Source organism: Solanum dulcamara, chromosome 11 (genome assembly GCF_947179165.1).
Source record: "Solanum dulcamara chromosome 11, daSolDulc1.2, whole genome shotgun sequence".
Taxonomy (NCBI): domain Eukaryota; kingdom Viridiplantae; phylum Streptophyta; class Magnoliopsida; order Solanales; family Solanaceae; genus Solanum; species Solanum dulcamara.
The window spans coordinates 36,453,245-36,473,918 of NC_077247.1; the positions used below are offsets into that span (position 1 = coordinate 36,453,245).

General features: G+C 31.8%; 1 protein-coding gene across 3 annotated transcripts; it reads left to right on the plus strand.

Moving 5' to 3' along the window:
• The first annotated feature begins 14,404 nt into the window (after positions 1-14,404).
• On the plus strand, positions 14,405-20,340 carry LOC129874724 (caffeoylshikimate esterase-like). 3 transcript variants are annotated; one of them, XM_055950062.1, is made up of 10 exons: positions 14,409-14,588; positions 14,673-14,863; positions 15,936-15,965; positions 16,928-17,054; positions 17,135-17,281; positions 18,848-18,978; positions 19,066-19,203; positions 19,449-19,547; positions 19,899-20,089; positions 20,179-20,340. In XM_055950062.1, exons 1-10 carry the CDS (start codon positions 14,543-14,545, stop codon positions 20,210-20,212), a joined length of 1,134 nt encoding a protein of 377 aa, XP_055806037.1. In that variant the 5' UTR covers positions 14,409-14,542; the 3' UTR covers positions 20,213-20,340. The 3 variants fall into 3 exon arrangements, with proteins under 3 accessions (XP_055806039.1, XP_055806037.1, XP_055806038.1); XM_055950064.1 differs by lacking the exon at positions 19,449-19,547 and having other exon boundaries at positions 14,405-14,588; XM_055950063.1 differs by having other exon boundaries at positions 14,410-14,588; positions 19,899-20,340.
• The last annotated feature ends 334 nt before the right edge of the window (positions 20,341-20,674 follow it).

Here is a 20,674-nt window from a genome sequence, read left to right on the forward strand (position 1 = left end):
GTGGTTACTAAATTCTTATTCTACTTATCAAGTAATCACTTGATATCACCCTTAGCATACCAATATTCATAGGCTGCATAACCAATCTTGTAGAATTTGTACAACGTGTATTCAATTCTAATCATAGTCTTTCCTTCTCTTGGCTTATTCTGCTATAAATTTCTTATTGTACTAACACTCACTTGCTGTCTATTTTGTCATACTTGCATTCCTTCCTTTACTTACTATTAAGTTTTCTCATATTCTACCATATGAGAGATTTCTCTCCTTTGCTACTTGTATATCCCAATCTTATTAGCCGATAATTACGTTGCCAACATCTCAACCTCTAATCCAGTATAACCTTGCTATCATTTATAATATCTTCGAGCTACTTGTTACTATTCTCATGTTGTATTCGTCCTTTTTATAAGCATCCATCTTTTGATGTCACACTATCCAAGATCTTTACCAATAATTCTGAGCACCATCTCAAATATCATCTTGGTTTTATTTTTCCATTTATTGCTGACTTTCAAATTTTTCTAACTTGTTCCAGCATGGGATCTCATATGAAGTTTAGGTGTTCACCTTAACGTGTTGCAGTGTCAGTTAATTTCATCTTACAGTTATATTTTTCTCATCCACTTCCCCCCTTTAGGGTGTACCCATATCATTATCTATTTATATTCTACTCTATGTCCCCATTTCAAATTTTCAAATTCATGCGATTCTTTTCCAATACATTATCTCTGTCTTTCTTTATATCATCAATAACTTAGATTACCCATGTACGAAACCTCAACACAATCAGAAGGTGATGAGAATTCCCGATATATAGTACAAAATCTCGTCTGATAAATGGTACTCAAATGATATAATTAATGTAGCCATTCATTCAAAGCCATATTCCATTCATTCTAATCAGTAATTAGCTAGTGTTTATAATCGTTTCAAATTCTCTATTCGGTAGCACTTATATTCTAGTGATCAGTGTTCCAAGCTTTCTTATAACGCTATCTTTATCTCAATAGATATCACATGTTCCTCTAGTAATCTCACAATACATTCGTTTTTTTTGCAAATCTATATTTCCTATCATCTAAGGATCTCATTATTTTTCGAGGTGAAGTCACATATACACAATACTCCTTTATGCCTTATACGCTTTCACCATTATCGTGTACCCATTACTAACTTTTAATCTTACTCAAAATCATATCCTTTAGTCACTTTTCCGCTAGACTTTACTTATTTTCATAACGATTCTCATTATACTCACATTATATTCTGTTCTTACTCAATCCCATAGTGTAACACTTTTTAACCTTATTCACGATTCTTACTAAGGGTCAATTATACTCGGTGGAGTAAGCGTACTTAACCTTTTTGTAAATTATCCCTTAGTATCACAACCCCTTTCGAATCATCCTAGCATTTCATGAACAACACATGAAATACATGATCCTGAATATTCCATAAGTTTATGTTTTCCATTCACCAGTTCCATCTCCAATTAATTGGTTAAGGACTAATAAAATGTTATCATAAGGCATTCTTCAACCACCACCAAAAGGAAGCTAGAATCCAACGAGCACCACCGGACCTCTTAGTGCTTGATGCACCTGGTTTACCTCTAGACTTATTCTTAAATTTTGAATGAATTATTTAATTCACAAACTAATTGTTGAGTGCCTTGTACTTCTCAATGGAAGTAAAACTTAATTATGAGATGTTTTTTTTTCCTTCAACATAAGCTTCTTTTAAGGCAAACATGCAATTGGAAGTTATATTGGTTCATTCAAATCAATTCTAAATAGGCTTTTTCCGAAATAAAATTTCCCCAAATAAGAATGGTGTCCCTTAATGATGACATGGGGGTATTTCTTAACTCTTTACTACAACACAATAAATTTACCTCATGGGTATCAACCTTCAAAATATATTATGAACTTATGTCCCACTTTCTTTTTTTTCTATTTTTTTTTTCTGAAAAAAAATAAAAAATTGGGCAGAGTTTCCTCTGTATTTCTTACTATCCCAAAATCTGCACGTAGAAATACCAATAATGTCTCACAGGTTCAACATATATATATTCATATCATATCGCAGCCACACAGGGCACCCAATATCAATAACAGTATGAAAATGATGGACTTACCTCTTATGTCCGACTCGAACTGCACCTGTTACATTTTCATGTCTACTTTTTCTTTCAATTTTCAACTTTACATTTCAATCATACTTCAATATGCTTACCTTATCCACCATACCTCTTTCGCATCATTACTTACCCGTATATTGTGTAGCTTCCAATAACATCAATCGTTTTCTTCTATCGATGTCGTTCTTCAGCTGAAATCAAAAGATAGAAAAAAAGAATTTCATGTCCTATGGCTGGGCTCTATTTCACGATCTTAGATATAAAAGAAAGGCAACGTCCTAAATGTCCTGTAGCCTCCTGTTTATAGATGTGGTGCACAACACACCGATAAACAAGACTCTACTAGACACGATCTGTAGACACTCCGAGGATGAACTGCTCTGATACCACTTTTTGTCACGACCTAGCCCCGTAGGCCGTGACTAGTGTCCGAATTGGACACTCGTATACACACATATTATCTATTATCAATCGACAATTAAACACGATATAGAATTTATATGGGTAGCACGTTATCTCAAACGGTCACTTATATATATACCAAAATCAGCTATTTCTTGGGGAGTCTTAATTGTCAAAAATAAGATAACATAATATGTAAGCCGACAAGGCTTCCATTCTGAATGTAAACGTCCAAAAACATAAGTCATACTAGTACACCGGACAACATCTATATACAACCCACTCATATGTCTACAGACCTCTAAGAGAATTAACAATAGCATATGACGGGACAGGGCCCCGTCGTACCCCTAAATACATAAATATATACATTATAAGGATTAGTACCCAAAGTTTGGGCTCCGAGACAATGGAGCACTTCAAACTCGTTGAGTAGAATCCTAAGTTGGCGGCTCTCCAAAATGAGTATTTGTACCTGCAGGCATGAAATGCAGCCCCCCGAACAAAAGGGGGTCAGTACGAACTATGTACTGAGTATATAAAGCATAAAATACCGTAAAGGAGATCACATCTGAAATAAAGATTCAGGAGTTAAGTATCATAATCAATAAATCACTGTACCTGTGTCTTATAAAATGAAGACATGCATATCATCATATATCGTACCTAGCCCGTTATGGGACTCGGTGTCACAATTATATCAATATATCGTCATATGTATATATATACCATACCCGGCCCTCTAGCAAGGGACTCGGTGAATAGAGTAGTGTACACTGATACCGTACCCGGCCCATTATGGGACTCGGTGCCATAATCATATCGTCATATCATCATAATATCATATTATCATATCACGTACCCGGCCCTCTAGTAAGGGACTCGGTGAATAATGTAGTGGAATCCATACATGATAACATACCCGGCCTATCGTAGGACTCGGTGAATAATACCATAACAATATGCACGAATAAGGTATCATTAGCAACCTTGCGAAATTTGATCATTATCGGAGACTTAATAGAATAAGCAAAATAGTCCATCATTTGAAAACCAAGACAATAGTCATTATGAATCACATCAATTATGGATTATACTAAAATATGAATTATACCACAACATGAGTTATACCAACTAGGATGGCTGGAATCATACACATGAGTCAAGACATAACAATATAAATTTTGAAAATCAAGAACGGTAGCCATCCGAGTATATCTACGAATACGAGTTTCTTTGGAATTTAAGCATACGTCATTCGTTCGTTTCATATGGATCATGCCAAAAGAAGAAGATGTTAACTTTACATACCTTTAGCGTTTATACGTATATGTTGTCCAATATTGTCTCAACCTATATTAAAACGTTAAGCACTATGATTAAGCTATGGACAAGAATAAAACGTAGTCTATCGTTAGTAGGTTATTTCTAAAAAAAATTGGACAGCACCTCCCCTATACCACTCACTTTTCCCACTTTCAAACCAGCCATATAATCATCAACCAACATCAACAATCCAAAATATTGACACAAAATAAGATTTATTATTCATGTTACCAAAGCAGTAAATTCGGAAAGTCAAGTACCTCACGTTGTATCTAAAATTTGAAAATGAAAACGGCAAAACTGGACTTTATAACCTTCATGAAACATTTAGATCTATGTCTTAAGTTTCCAATGCAAAAGAAATCAACTCAAAATTCATTTTCTACAAAGAGATATCATCAAAATACGAACAGCTATACATGAAGGAATTTTCAATCCAGAATCTGGACAGAATTTGTCTTAAGATTCATGCTCAGTTTTCGACATCATAACAGCAGATATAGACTAAGACATAAACATAAGAGTTGTAGGTACGTGTATTAGCTTTCCAAAACATGTTTAATATCTAAAATCGAAGGTCTACACAATGAGATATTCCAAAATTACTACCAGCTACTCAATTCCAAAAACGGGTTTGAACATTCACAATCTTCATACACCTTTTTCCTCCAAATTCAAGAACAACAACTCATCAACAACATCAAAACAATATCAAACATTATTATACATCATCACTAAGATAATTCCATCTATTTAATCTACCTAAATCAACCCTTTAACCCATAACTCTCAACAAATCACCAAACTAGTTTATAACACTATTTTCTCCGTTCTAATCCGTTAAAACTCTAACTAAACTTATTAACAATGAAAAGGAGACTTTAATATTACCTTAAATTTGCAGCACCACATAAAATCTTCTCCTTATTGGCTGATTTCTAGCTCAAATTGAAGCCAACGCGACGTACAACAATTTTCTCTTCAAGAGCCTTGAGATTCGGGGCTTTAATTGTGGTGGATGTTGGTGTTTCTCTCTAGCTTTCCCTTATCTTACTCTCTCTGGAAATTTCCAGATATTTCTTGGTCTAAACTATGAAGGAAGACATAGAATTTTGATTAATTTCGTGGGTATTGGGCCTGACCCGAATTAAAATTGGGTTGGGCCGAATTCACTATTTAGTTTGGCCTGTCAGACTTAAAACGTTTATATCTTATTACTCCGATATCACATTTCGTCCCACGACCTATGGTTGGAAAGATATTTCAATTATCTACAACTTTCATGTTGAGAGTTTTCCCAAATTCTCAAATTATAAAGAGGTTATGGCCTCCCGAAGTCAGCTTACCCGAAACGTAACTTTAAGAAAAACATATTTGATGGCTTCTATTTTGATTTGGCTTAAGGGTCCTTCTTGAGATGTATTTTACTACACATAAATTATTCATATAACTTGGCATCTACAACAAATCATGTCCTTTTAAAATTCAAAATTAAAAGTCCTTGAATTTATAATCGTTAGCGTACGAATAATCCAAAATGCAAAAATACGGAATGTAACATTTAGGACATTGTTAAAGGATTCAAAATAGTCCCAAAACGTTGAGGTTTTGATTGAAAAGGGTGGTAAAAGACCAAACTATCCTTCGAAAAAAATTTGATTTTGGCCGTATACGGGTCGTTTCTACGGCTCGTCGAAACTTCTACGGGTCGTAGGAGACCAATCGTAGAACTAGGTTTCAATCTATAAACGTTTCTATGAGTCAAGTCTACGTCTCGTAGAAAGTGTTACGGGTCATAGACCCTTCTCGTCCTGTCAACATTCTCAGACTCTGAATTTTTGAGTCTATGAATCTCTTCTATAAGTCGTTTCTACGACTCGTAGACTTTTTGATGAGTCGTGAACTTCACTCTTAGAAGTGAATTTGAGTCTTGAATTTTTGGCTAAGTGTCAAGGGTCTCTACGAATCGTTTCTACGACTCGTGATCCTTTCTACGGTTCATCCTGTCAACTCGTAGTCAAAGTACCGAGGCTTATATTTTTGAGAAGTTAGACCTTGACCCCACGACTCATTCTTACGGGTCGTCGACTTCTCTACGAGTCATCAATAGAATCGTTGACTCACTTCTAGACTTGGCCAGATTTCAAACATTAATGCAATCACTACGAGTCCCTTCTACAATCTGTAGGAGTTCCTACGACTCGTAGGTTGACTCGTACACATAGGCACAACTCACTTTTTCTTAATCTTTCTTATGGTCCTCAAACTTAGTCTATGTTAGAATAACATGGGGTGTTATACTTTCAGGCTCTAGAAGGGTTGACTTCCGCATGTTTTGTTTAACTATTTATGCTTATGTTGAATTTAATTCCTTAGTTTATGGATACTCGATCAGCTTAAAACATATATAAAAATTGTTTCCACGTCTTTTTATGCTTATTTTTGTGTTAGGATGCTAGTTTGAGGTATAATTTTGGTTCTCCCACTGGAGGGTTAATATGTGTGTCACTCGCGGCCCGATTTGTGTTGTGACAAAGAGTTCAAAGTTATATTGTCATATCAATACGGTAGGATTTGTGAACAATTAATTAACGAGATAAGTCGAATGCTAGTAACACAAAGTCATGACAGTTTAGTAGAATTCACGAGTTATTCAATAAGAAGCTTGGTTGAATATAACATGACGTCCGCCTATCTATTTGTCAAATCACTATTTTGAAATATAACTTTCCTTATCATAAATGAAAATTTAAAATCATGACAATTTGATAGAGCTTGTGGGCTATCCTACTGATTTATCCTGACTTGATAGAGAATTAGAAATCTATCATGCCAGCTAATATATATTGTAAAATAATAGTTGGAGATTATGATATTGTGTCCATGAAAGAAAACTTAGGAGAACTTTTGTATGCCTTTTGATTTGATAGATTTTATGGACATATTATATGATTTGATAGCTCCGTGTAAGTAGTCTGATTGTGTCAAGAGTATTCAAAAGAACCACTACAGATGAATATTAGAAAACATAAAATTGACAATGATAGCTCGAGATCATGAAATAAAAGAAAATCAACTTTTGGTGATTGACACATTTTTTTAAATCTCTCTATAAGCTTTATTTTTTTGGGTCTTTTTATAGCTTGAACCCACTTGGCAGGTAATTTTTTATTGAAATTTTGATGAAGTTTTATCATGCTTTGCTACATATTTTTTCAAGAATATTTGACTGTTTTAAAAATATTATTTTTTACCTGTAAGTTCTAAAAATTATTAAAAATACTCATAAGTTTGTGTTATCATTTTATAATAAACATGTTCCGTTAAAAAAAAAATCATAACATAATTGGTAACAATCAACAACAACAAAATAGCAATATGGGCAAGACCAATATATTAATCGAATTAAAAATAAATTATTTTATTTTTCAATCTTGTCACTCAAACTATTCTTTTTCGGAGGAGGTAATAACAAAATATTCTTTTATAAAATCTTTTCACATTCTATGAACAATTTTTTTTCGAAAAACTTTCATTTCTAGATCAAATGACCAAGAAGACGAAGCAATATTACTACCCTGTGTCGATTGTTCATCATTTTCATAAGTGATCATATCATCACTTTCATATTCAGTGAATATTTCATCACTACTTTGATTTTTATGCAAAAAATTATGTAATACGACACAAACAACTATTATTTTTACCTGCATGTCTAAGTCATAGTTGTTCGTGACTTGTAGAAAGGAATAGATATTTAAGAGGGTGGATGCACATGTTTTTTTATAGATATAGATGAAAGGAATAGTCTGATTATTTGTTAATAGATAGAGATATTATTTAATGGTATTAGTTGACCATATTAATGGAGTAAGTTGGTAGATAAATATTAGTTGAAAGTAATAAATGATGAGTGTTTTTATAAAATATAAAAGTTGGGTAATTTTTAATTTTTTAAAACTTTCAAGTTCCCGAATTCTAGTTTTTTTTTAGAACTTGGAAACTTGAGATATTTGTCAAATATATTTGTCAAGTAATGACAAATTATATGATCAAACATTAATTCACAATTTTATTTTAAATTTTTTTCAAAAACTATTTGGGGTCAAATGATACCCAAGTGAAGGGTGATTACCAACCCCCTCCTGTCTAGTGCTTGAAGCATAATTGTGAAGTAACACATATTTCTATTACCACTTCAATATTTAACGCATATTTTCAAAATTACACACTCCTAAGTTTTAAACATTTCCTTTCCTCTTTTAATCTATGAGATATGCCGAGACACTGATAAACCTTTAACATAAATGTTGATACACGGTAGAAAAAAGGAACAATGGATAAATATCCCTTTGAATTATGACTAAAATTTTAGACACACATCTTATTTTTATGGGATTCTATTACTCCTAATTTGTTTCTATATTTCTTTCAATCTTATGTGCAACATGGAGTTAAAACCCAATTCAATTAGTTGTGGTGATATACACATTCCACTATGTATATATATATATATATATATATATATATATACTAGTTTAGAGTACGTGTTTTTGCACGTGTGTATCACGATATTTAATAAAAAAATACGTACGAAGAATAAATTATTATGTGTTTGATCCATATCATTGAGTACACAACTTTAAAGAAATACGTAATATTAATAACCCATATCATCAAGTTTATAAATACGTCATTGTTTTTACCTTTAAAAATAAATTACACATTAAAAAGATACTATGTTAATTATTTTGTAATATTTATAAAAAATGTGTACGACGAATAAAAAATGTGGACTCGAATTGATGGGTTCATGCGAGAAAATAAATAAACAAAGAATTAGCAATCATAATCTTAATTGGAGAGATGATCACAGCAAAACACATCCAAAGTTTCCACACATAATGAGAAATATCATGGAGAGATGGAAATAATTAGCACCCATACTTGAAAAATAAATAAAGTGATGTTCCAGCAACACAACATATCAATTTTGAGATAAAATAAGGCAAAGATCTCAATTTAACATTGATAGAAGGGACAATTGCCAGGGATGTTTCAAGAAGAAGTGAGCATGGTCTAACAAGTGCAAACAAACTAAGATTGTATTCCAATAGTTAAATTAACTAAGCTTAAAGGCTACTATTGATAAAGCCAAATATATATAAGGATTTGGACAAATACAAAGATCAAACACTATATAAATGCAAGCCAAACTCATCACGTGATTAGTTATGGGAGCTGTGAACAAGTTTAACATTTTATGCATAAAAATTCAAAAAGGGAATCCAAGTGCTTAATTAAAACATGTAAATTTAGAACAAGGATAGGATACTTTGAGAGAGAACTAAACCTCATGAAATTCTAACAAAACAGTAACATAAACCCACACAAGACGTTCTTAAATAGTACATGAAATTTTAAACTAAACTCACTTACACTAAGTTAACAATAAGAAATTTGCTACAATTTTGAAATAATTGCTATAGAGGACTAAGGGTATTAAAGAATGCATTTAAAAAAAGCTTATGAGGTAGTGGTCCAGGAGTCACTTTAGAATAACTAACATGTTATAATAAACTCAACAAATATCATAATGGGGATCAAAATCAATATTTCACCGGATGCTCAACTCTGTTAGCATACAAATTATAACCCTCTAGGAATAAGTAAGACATCAGCAACAGCCAAACAAGGTATGAAATATGGCCAACAAACTTAATATCAAGCTATATATAAAAAAAAACAGAGCAAAACTTCACAAATTCCTACTCATCGAATGATTAATGGTAAGCAAACAAAAACAGAACAAAAATATAGCCAAACAAACAGATGCAACAACATTTAAATGAACTAATGACAAAACTAAACATAAAACGGCCAACTTTGAGTTGACATTAAGACTAAAAAAAATGAAATCGTTTAACAAGTAGTATATGGCATGTTAAGATACAAAGAACCCAACGATAAGTAACAAACAACCCAACCACACAATAAAGGCTTTACGATACCAGAAATGTCATTTCGAAATGGGAAAGATGAAGAAAACTTATATGAGCAAAGGGTTTACCTGCTTCGGAGTAGGAACTGGAATAAGCTTCCACCGTGATTACGAATTTGAGTGATAAAAAAAAATGGGGGTATCTAAAAACTAGAGAAGATCAAAAAAAATAAAAAATAAAGAAAGTAGTGAACCCAGAAATTCCTTAACTTCTCTCTTTTTTCCTCCTCCTCCTTTTTTTTTTCCAGTAAAGAATTCAATAATTTATAGTCAAAATACAATTAATTTGGATTTTTAAAAAGAACATATCCCTAATAATTCGGATTCCATCTTGACATTCTCTGATTCGGATTAGATTTGAAAAAATATTTTTCTAAGCCAAAATCAATAATTGAGGCTCGAGATTTGTAAAAATTTTAAATATGAAGAGAGACGCGTCACTGCGATGAATTGTTGTTGCTGGGATTTGTCGTTGATTTGGTGAAGAAGATAAATATGGAGTGTGTGAGCTTGAGGTGAGAGGACAAGAAAGAAAATTGGTGTTGTTATAAGGTGAGGGTGATGTGATGTAAAGTAAAGAAAAAAAAGGAATGTGATGTTTAGTAAAGGAAAAAGGGGGCATGAAGTCGATTGTAATGAGAGTGATAGAATAATAATGAACTTTGCCGTGTGTGTTGGTTGTCTTTGTTATATGTTGTTGTGGTGTAGTATATTATTGTGGTGTAATGTTGTACGAATATTAATGGCTTGGGTCATTTAGTTAGGTAGAAATTACAAGTGGGGTCGGTGGGGGTGATATGGCATTATCATATGTTGGCTTGTAGTAGTTGTATGATTGGGTAGGTTAGTATTATATATGTAATGTTGCAATGTAGTAGTAGAAAATTGTAGGCATTATGAATTGAACATTGGGAAAATGGGTAATTGGGTATGGGATTTTGGGCCGTTGGTTGTTGAATGGGCTTTGGGTTTTAAGTTAGTGGGTTAAAATGGCTTTTTAATATTGGTGTAGGTAATTGAGGGGTTTTGGTTAGAAAAAAAGGAGAAATTTATATAAATGTACAATATTAAGAAAATATTTACTATTTATAGCAATAATATTTCACTGGACACTTATAATACAATTTTAATACATATTAGCGAGAATAATTTATAAAACTCATATAATACAAGTTTTATTCATGGATATTTAATTTATCACATACTTTAATACACTTATAATACATTGTGTCAATTTCTTACCAAACAAGTATAATATATTTTAAAACACTTATAATACATTTATATTACATGCATAATTTACTTTTAATATATAGTAGATATATCATAATATTGTTATATATTGCTATAAATGGTAATAAATAAAAAGTATCGCTAAAATCAGTAATTATTTAGTAAAAAGTGTTTTTTCTAGTAATTTTTCCAAAAAACATTTGGTTAGGATTATAATTTAACTAATGGCCATATGAATTTCAATTATAGACATTTAAATTAAAAAATTAACCAAATCGAATTAAGAATTTAGCCAAGTTGAATAGTGAATTCGGATAAAAATTAAATACGATGAATTAACATTAATTAATTAACGAACTTCTTAATTCTAACAAAGAAAAATAATTACTTAAAATATAAATCTATTAATTAAGCCAAACTAATTAACAAAATAATTAACTAAAAAAAATCTTTTTGAGACAATTTTTGAATAATGATAAAAGGTAATAGTTATATAAATAATTATATAAAAATATATATATTGTTCAAGAATTATAAAATATCAAAATTATTTTAAAATAATTTTGAAATAACTTTAAAATATTTTAGATTTTCGCAAGCGAATTATTTTAAAATTGTTTAAGATTGAAGAAGCTCGATAATTAATATACGTTTGTGGATGTTCTAAATTGGGTGTCAACAATACCAATGGGATTAAAATTAAAATTTAGCTTCTCCATAGTTAACTTTATATATATATATATATTGGACGTGAAAAAACATATGAATGCACATTATATCTAATAAAGAAGATATATTATATTAGAAGGTAAAAAGTTGAGCAATTATATGTAAAGGCTTTCTGAGATATTAAAAATAAAATAAATAATTAAATGACGGAAAAATAAGGTCACACACACACACATATATAATATAATTTTAAAAATTATGAAGATTGGAGGTGAAAGAATATGTAAATGCACATTATATTTAATATAGTCTATCATATTATAGTGGTAGGTTAAAAGTTGAGTAATTGAATGTAAAGACTTTTTGAGATATTAAAACTGATATAAATAATTAAATGGAGGAAAAAAGGGTCAAAAAAAGGGTCAAAAAATAATATGAATGGAGACCATAGAGAGGTGTTTCATCACCTTATCTATGTTCCTCCTTTATAATATGATGGACCATATCATATATTTTAAGGGCAACAATATCCAATAGCTATAAAAAATATACCATAGGTAATATACCTTTCGACTGTGGCCAAATTTTAAAATATTAATTAGAACTTAGCAAACAAATATACACATAAACAAAAACGTGCATCTTTTCATCTTCATTCGCATAATAATAAGATGAAGAAGAGCAAAGTTAATTGAGTAAAATTTGCTTATTGAGCTTTCTAATATGTTGGTTTGTAGAGTTTCATAATTTATTTTTTGCTGAAATAAAAGAAATCATATATCTGATTAAATATCCTTGTTCAAAATGAAGTATTAATAAAATAAAAAAGAATAGAATAATATTAATCGAAATCAAAACAATACATTAATGAATCTTCAAAATATTTGAAAATCATTCAAACTTTTATACTAATATGACCATCTCTCTTGATGAATCTTCCAAAATAATCAAACTTCCTTCTTCTTCATTTTGATGAACTTGTACCAAATAAATGTGATCATTTCTCAATGATAAATCTTTAAAAAATATATCTATGATCTTCATGAAAGTGAAGGCCATATCGTGACATTATCTTTTCTATGTCTTCTCTTTTGATTACTAAGCACATGATTGATGAAAAAAGATGAAGAAAATAAATTTAAAAAGGAGGAAAAAGCTCTAAAAAATTGAGAAAATCAAAATGAACATTCAATATCTCCATAGATTGGGTAATTCATAAGAATAGTATTAGAAAGGAGTTAAAAAGACATGTTATTTAAATAGATAATGTAAATAGATGGAGGTTTATTGTAACTCATTAGATATAATTAAAATAGTAAATTTGAATAGATTTTTTTAATAAATAAATAAATTGTTTAATGAAAAAAATGAAGGAAAAAAGGCAAAATAAATAAATAAATAAAATTGAAGACCATAGAAAGGTGTCACGTCACTCTATCTTTATTCTCTTTTATATATATAGAGAGATATTTATACTAAGGTACCAATTATGAGTTACACTGTCAATAGCAAGTTATTATCATATTCTGGTTATTTAAGATTAAGAAAAAGAAAAACCCTTAAATCGAAAAGGATTTATTCAAGACTAAAAAAAAGAAACAAATACCAAATTCAAACATCAACATTAGTGTTCCTATTCCGTTTATAGTTGAGGTGCATATTAATTTGTCAACTTCCGAAAAGGCCTTAAATTATATATCCACTATCCCAATTTATATATCTCATTTTAGCTATTCCTTCCGTTCCATTTTAGTTATCAGGATAAAGTTTTACACAATTCTTAAGAAAAATTTAGAAGGATTGTAATTTGACTAATATAATCCTGCTATAAATATTCTTCAATCATTATGAAAATTAATCTCTTTTAATAGGTTATTAAATTTATACGTTAAGTATTATTAATTGATGTATTATGTATTGAATGATAGACAAAGAATACCAAAAGTTTAACAAGAAATAGTCTCGTAACTTTAAAATAGTCTTTTTGAAAATTATAGTAATAAAGTAGAGTTGTAGTAATAACTTTTTTCACATTTAAAATGACTTAATTACTAAGGGTAGAGTTGAAAAAAAGTGACTAATTATTTCTAGATTATTTAAATTGACAACTAATTTGAGACAACTGTTTTTAGTATACCTGACAACTAAAATTGGACGGAGAGAGTATTTAGTATTCCCTCTTCATCCCTTTTTAGTTGTAGTTTTGCACAATTCTTAAGAAAACATTAATTAGTGGTGTTATTTGACTAATATATCCTTTATTAATTCTTTAATTTTTATCTATTTATGTGAATCTTAATTCTAGAATAATTAATACTAAGGGTAAAGTTGAAAAAAGATAATTAATTATCTCTTGATTGTTTAAATCGACAATTATTTTTGGATAACTATTTTTAATATATATGACAACTAATATGAATGGAGAGAATAACAAATTAATTTTAACATGTTCATTTTATCCATAATAAATATTTATAATCACACAAACATATTTATTTGATACTACAAAAATTTAATTTGTTTTTAAATTTGTATCAACTCAAACTACCTCGCGAAAATTAGAGTCACGTGGACTCATCAGATTAGAGAGTAGGAAAGAAAATTAAATTCCAGTTGTCACCTTTCATTCATAGATTACGCTTCTGGATAATCCAATTCTTTTTTAAAAAATCTGCTGGACAGAGGAAAAGTAAACCAAAAGGAAAAGAATACAATTAATGAAAGCAAATCCCAATTAATTAAATTTTCTTGACTCCTATTATAATGTCATGGCATTGAAGCCCAGCAAGTTTTTGAGGAGGCATTCATTTGATGGTATGTCCAATTTTTATTTTTTTTCCTTCTTTCTTCAATTTCCTTCATTGGGTATTCTCAAGATTTGATTTTTTTGTGTTATAGCATTGAAAACAAGGAAACCCAATTGTGTAAGGAGTGAGAAAGCAGTAATGGGTAGGGCAGTGAAGTTTGAAGGTATAAGTGAGGAATTGCAGAAGATAATAGATGCTGATATGGACAAAGTGGAAGCAAGGCGTCGTGCTAGGGATGCTTTTAAGGATATTCAGTTGTCAATTGATCATTGTCTCTTTAAGGTATTGCTTATTTATTCAAGAATTAACCTAAATATCCGTCCATCCAACTGATTACGCTGTATAATATGTGTATAATCTATGTATACCGGCTAGAAAAGTAAAAGAGTAAATCTGTCCGGCTATTTGTGTAGAGATCCCTATTTGATGGTTTCAATAGAAAAAGATTCATTGTCAGCTTCAAAGATTGGATTTTGATTGCTTCTGACTTAATGGACTGGATAGATGAGAATTCGATTGAGGCATAGCTATTTATCAAGAAAATTGATTGATTAATTGACTGTCAAAAAATGATGTTTGGGATTGAGATTTAGTAAATTGATTGAATGATTGAATGAACAGCCTGTCTTGTGTTGATGTAACTAGAAATTGTTCCTTATTTAGGACTAAGAGACTGATTATTGTCAACTTCAAAGGGATTGACCTAGTAGCGTGGAACCTAAAATTTTGCTCTATAGACTGCAATCCTTCTTGATAGGATTGTATCACTTGCATATTATGCCGAGATTAAATGAAGCATCTACGAATAGATCATCTCTAAGAGAAAGGATTTTAAGTTGTTCACTATTCATTCAATGCATAAGTTCATGTTTGACCTTTAGAAGTTCAAGGGCATAACAAGACTGATCGTTCCCTATTTCTGTTATTAGTCGATTAAAACAGCAGTAATACATTTTTCTGATTCAAAAAAATACATTTTTTCCTAATCTAAGGACAGAAAAATCAAAGCTTTACTAACTCAAAATCACAGTTAAGTAAATTGCTTTATCCCAGTTTACTATCCAATGGAAATGTAGTGGTTTCTGTTCTCTTTTCCTCTTTCAATTCTTAAAGTAATGAAAGGACACTTGTTGTTGATTTATTCTGAGGAATGGTATCATTTGTGTGCTCAAAAAATTGTTTACGTATGTGCAATCTAGTTATGTCAGTTGAGACTCTATAAACACTTCTTCAACTTTCTAATTTTTCTGCGACTGCAGATAGTGCTCATCAGGAACTGAATCCTTTAGAAAGTGTTATGTTTCTTACTTGTTCTTTGTATTGATTTAGTGATGGCTTATTTGCTTTCATGCAGATGCCACATGCTGGATTGAAGATGAAGGAGGTACACCTTTGCTCTTACATCCTCATTTTCCTGTTTTGTTGAAAATTCAAGTTATTCTTGAAGCATCCTATTTCTTTGCTAAAACAAACTGATCTCGTGTAATTACTTCTGTGTGTACTTTCTTGCAGAGCGAGATTATGAACTTGCCTTCTTTTCATCTTTTCTCTTTAAATTCTAGATGAAGCTAATATGACATCTCATAGTTACTTCAATGTCCTTTCTGGTGCAGCAAGATTTTCATTGTCTGCAACGATATCTTTAACACCTATAACTTACAACAACAATATACCCAATGTAATCCTACAAGTGGGGTCTGGAGAGGGTGGTGTGTATACAGCCTTACCCCTGCCTTGAGAAGGTAGAGAAGTTGTTTCCAATAAACCCTCGGCTCAAGTAAAGCAATACGAAAATTAAGTATGTAAAGCAATGAACACCTCTAACTTATCTTAAGAAAATTGGACCTTGTCATGAAAGAATCTTATAAGATTGCGAATAGAATGCGACAAAATACAGTCATCTTTTTTCTCTAATAGTCAAGAGGGGTTTATTTTTCCTATGATTATGGAGGACCATGCAGTATGTATATTAATTTTAGGACATCAAATGAAACTTGGTTTCCAATCACTTTACATGTAGTTATTCTGTCATGTGAATGAAATATGTATCGCTGTACAAATTTAAAGGGGAAAGAAGAGAATAACTCTGGGAAGATATGTTTTGGTAAATGAGTTCTAATTTTTGTGAAACAAATGGACTGAAGGGGGTAGTTTGAGAAACTCACCATGAACTATGCACTATGACGGGATATTGTCTTCCTTTTCCTAGTAGTGCCAAGCAAATGAGCAGAGTCTTCTCTATAAGTATATGGTCATTTATAGCATCCAATATTAGCATTTTGGTATAATATTCATGATTTGTTAAGTGTTTTACCTTACATAATTCTGTGAAATTTGGTGGCACAGTCTTATGAGGTTAATTCTCGAGGACTGGAGATCTTCTCCAAAAGTTGGCTTCCAGAGACAAGTTCCCCCAAAGCAATGGTATACTTCTGTCATGGTTATGGTGATACATGCACATTTTTTGTTGAAGGTTTGTGGTTGGAGAACACGTTTAAGTCTCAGACTAGTGTTTCTTGGGAGATTGTTCCTGAAACTTGTCTTCCTTTTTAGGCATTGCAAGAAAATTAGCATCTTCCGGTTATGGAGTATTTGCCATGGATTATCCTGGATTTGGTCTTTCAGAAGGTCTTCATGGCTATATACCAAGTTTTGACAAGTTAGTCGATGATGTCATTGAGCATTACTCGAAGGCGAAAGGTACAACTTGCCTTAGTGAACTCTTTTTCATCTCATGGATTATTTTGATAGGTCTGAGACTCTGGTAAAATGTGGAAATTACTTAAAGAAAAGATATACCAACTAAAGAATAACAAAATTTGATGAATGCAAAAGCTAAGCTTTGAAGGCATGAAGAAACAAAAGACAATATTTAAATCAAACATTCAGTTGGAAGAGACTATCCTATTGCGCTAAGCAATGCATGAGCTTAAAGTTTCTTGCTAATGGAGTAAACATTTCATTTGTTTGATTCAACTTCTGGCACTTTCTTTCTACAAAAATGTAGTGTTCAGCTTATTATGATCATAAATGAATAGTCCATTTTGTCAAGGAGAAAGATCGAGAGAGAACTATCTGAAAAATGCATGTTGTGATTTTGTTCCTTGTAGAATGAAACAAAGGCCCAAAAGTTTGACAGTCTATGTAACTGTGCCACAAACTAAAAGATCATGTCCTGTTACTGTTCCAAAGCAAATTTGAACTTACAGATTCATTATTTATTCATAACTTGGAGTATAACTCACGGTGCTAAGTTCCCTCATCCTTCTTCATTTTTGTCAAGCAATGTTGATGACTAGGGCATTAAATGATGAACATCGGAGCCCCCGTGTGTTCCTTCCACATTCTAAAATGTTTTAGGGTATGAAGGAGTCTGTCATGTACGCCAATTAAACACTCCTCCCTTGTTATTTTATATTTCTGCTCCTACTTCGACACTAGGTATGTAGTTTAAGAGTAAATTTGAAAATATACTTAGAAATAAGAGGGCCCAAATTGGACAGTGGCGAAGCCACGGCCACAAAGGGGTTCAACTGAATCCCCTTCGCCAAAATATTGTACTATGCAGCTATGTAAAAAGTCTTTTTATATGCACATATATAGATTGTTGAATCCCCTAGACACAAGAGAGCATTTTTTTGAATTCCCTTAAGGAAAGAGAGAATTATATTGAGAAAGCCTAGAAAGGAGCGTATGAGAACTCTTCGGGAACATAGGAAAAACTTGTTTGGCCGTTGAATGAATCCAAATTAGTGTCAGTCATATGAGTTGATCTTAGTATTAGCAGGGGCTTTGAACATTGGGCATGCTGACCTTGTTGGAACTTGGTTACTATTAGTCAAGTCGAATCATTGCGATGTTCCATCTGCTGGGGCAATCGGATAGTGAAATAGAATAGATTCATCTTTCATACCAGAGAAGTTAGATTTTTAGGTATGCCATCTGCAGGGTGTTGCTTATTTCTTGATATCGTCCTACATTGGACGTTAATTCTGATGTCTCCATGTATATATTATACCGTCCTACATTGGACAAAAACATAAACACTCAGGCTGTATTAACCAAGTTCTTAATTCTGATGTCTCCATGTATATATTATACCTAATAGAACTTTCTCCAGGTAAATGACGTCTCATATACATGTTAATATTATGACATGCTCTGGGAAAGAGGTCCCAAAATCAAGTATTCGAAATAACCTAATTACATCTTATTCTTCTTGACACACTACTGAAAAAGCAATTGACAGTTAAATGCTGGCTGCAGAAAATCCAGAGATATGTAACCTACCAAGCTTCCTATTTGGGCAATCAATGGGTGGAGCAGTAGCTCTGAAGGTGCACATGAAGCAACCTGATGCATGGAATGGCGCTGTTCTTCTTGCACCGATGTGCAAAGTAAGTTTCTGGAGATTATTTTCAATTCTAATTGATGTTATCGTCTCAGATCCATAGTTTGGAGTGATGACTGGTATTGTCGTACAGATTGCAGATGACATGGTACCACCATGGTTAGTTACACAAATTCTAGTGGGCATAGCAAAATTTCTTCCAAAGCAAAAGCTAGTTCCGCAGCAGGATCTAGCAGAGTTAGCATTCAGAGATGTGAAGAAGAGAGAACAGGTATGTAGTCTTTCTATTCTGTAAGAGCTCTTAGACGTATGATGATTTTAGGACGGAAAGAGTGATAGATACAGGATATTAGAGGTTAGTAGAGCTGGGGTCATTTAGGAATCTGTAGTCACAAACTCACCATTAGCTATTTCACAGTCTCACTCACCTGAAAAACGTTTTTGCATAAGGGCGTTTCGACATGTATGTATCTCGCACAGTTTCATGTTATGATGTCTGTTTTCTTCTGCACGCAGGCTGCTTACAATGTTATTGCTTACAAGCACAAACCCCGCCTACAAACTGCGGTGGAGTTACTGAATACCACCCAAGAGATAGAGAAACAACTAATTAAGGTGTCACATGTTTTCATTTTCTGTTTGACGTAGTATAGATTATAACCATAAATATTTAGTGTTTATTACTGATTGAACCTTGTGCCTTTGCGTGCCAGTAAGTCCATAATTGAAAACTTGAAATTCTACACGAATACGGATGGCAACCTTTGCTTATGCTAGATTTTTAAATATACCTCATTCAGTCACTTTTCGTTGCTCTTTATCCTTGTGATACTTGTTTGACTTAGTTTTTCCCTGCTTCATGGAAGCATTAACTGTCAGCACTCCAGGCTTATATACTTTTCTCTAACCTTATTCTTCAATAGACAACATATCTAAACAATAACTAACAGTTTTACGATTTTGTAGGTCTCTCTGCCATTGCTAATATTGCATGGAGAGAATGATAAAGTGACTGATCCATCCATCAGCAAAACATTGTACGAGAAGGCAAGTAGTTCGGACAAAAAACTGATCCTTTATAAGGATGCTTATCATTCTTTGCTCGAGGGTGAGCCCGATGAGATGATACTTCGAGTTCTTGGTGACATAATATCTTGGTTGGATGAGCATACTTCTTAGTAAAAAGTTCTCAAATTTTATTTTAATTTTTTAATTTTTTGTTCTGCCCATTTTTTTCATGGTTTAGGGAGACAAGGGGCAGAGCTGAAGTAAGAAATTAAAATCTACCCTATAAGATTTACATGGTAGCGTGATGTCCTTCCTGCCCCTCTATTTATTTATTTTCAACTTTTTATTTTGTAAAGAACAAATATTGAATATTTGAATGTTCTTATAGAAAATAAAAAGCGATGCATCTATCCATGTTGATTGAAATATTGTGCTTCAAAAGTGTGTAAAAAGGTTAAAGTTTGGTTTCTTGCATCATCGGAATTTTCAACATGGGTTATTTCTTATCTCTCTTCATGTAAATGCATATAAGTTCAAAGGGTTATATATGACTCACTTTTCTTTTTAGTTAGTTTCAAAAAGAATGATACATTTTTATATTTAGTAACAATTCAACTTTGAAATACTTATTTTATCCTTAATGAAATGATTTACAACCACACTAACATCTATCACTTATTTTAGATCATTAAAATGAGACGGAGGGAGTACTTCACTACTGCGTGTGTCTGGAA

Bases quoted from the DNA above. Each gene is read 5' to 3' on its own strand.
- LOC129874724 (XM_055950062.1), top strand. From the start codon at position 14,543: ATGGCATTGAAGCCCAGCAAGTTTTTGAGGAGGCATTCATTTGATG. The intron at 17,282-18,847 runs GTACAACTTGCC...TGCTGGCTGCAG, and splicing joins GCATTACTCGAAGGCGAAAG to AAAATCCAGAGATATGTAAC. The intron at 18,979-19,065 runs GTAAGTTTCTGG...ATTGTCGTACAG, and splicing joins TTCTTGCACCGATGTGCAAA to ATTGCAGATGACATGGTACC.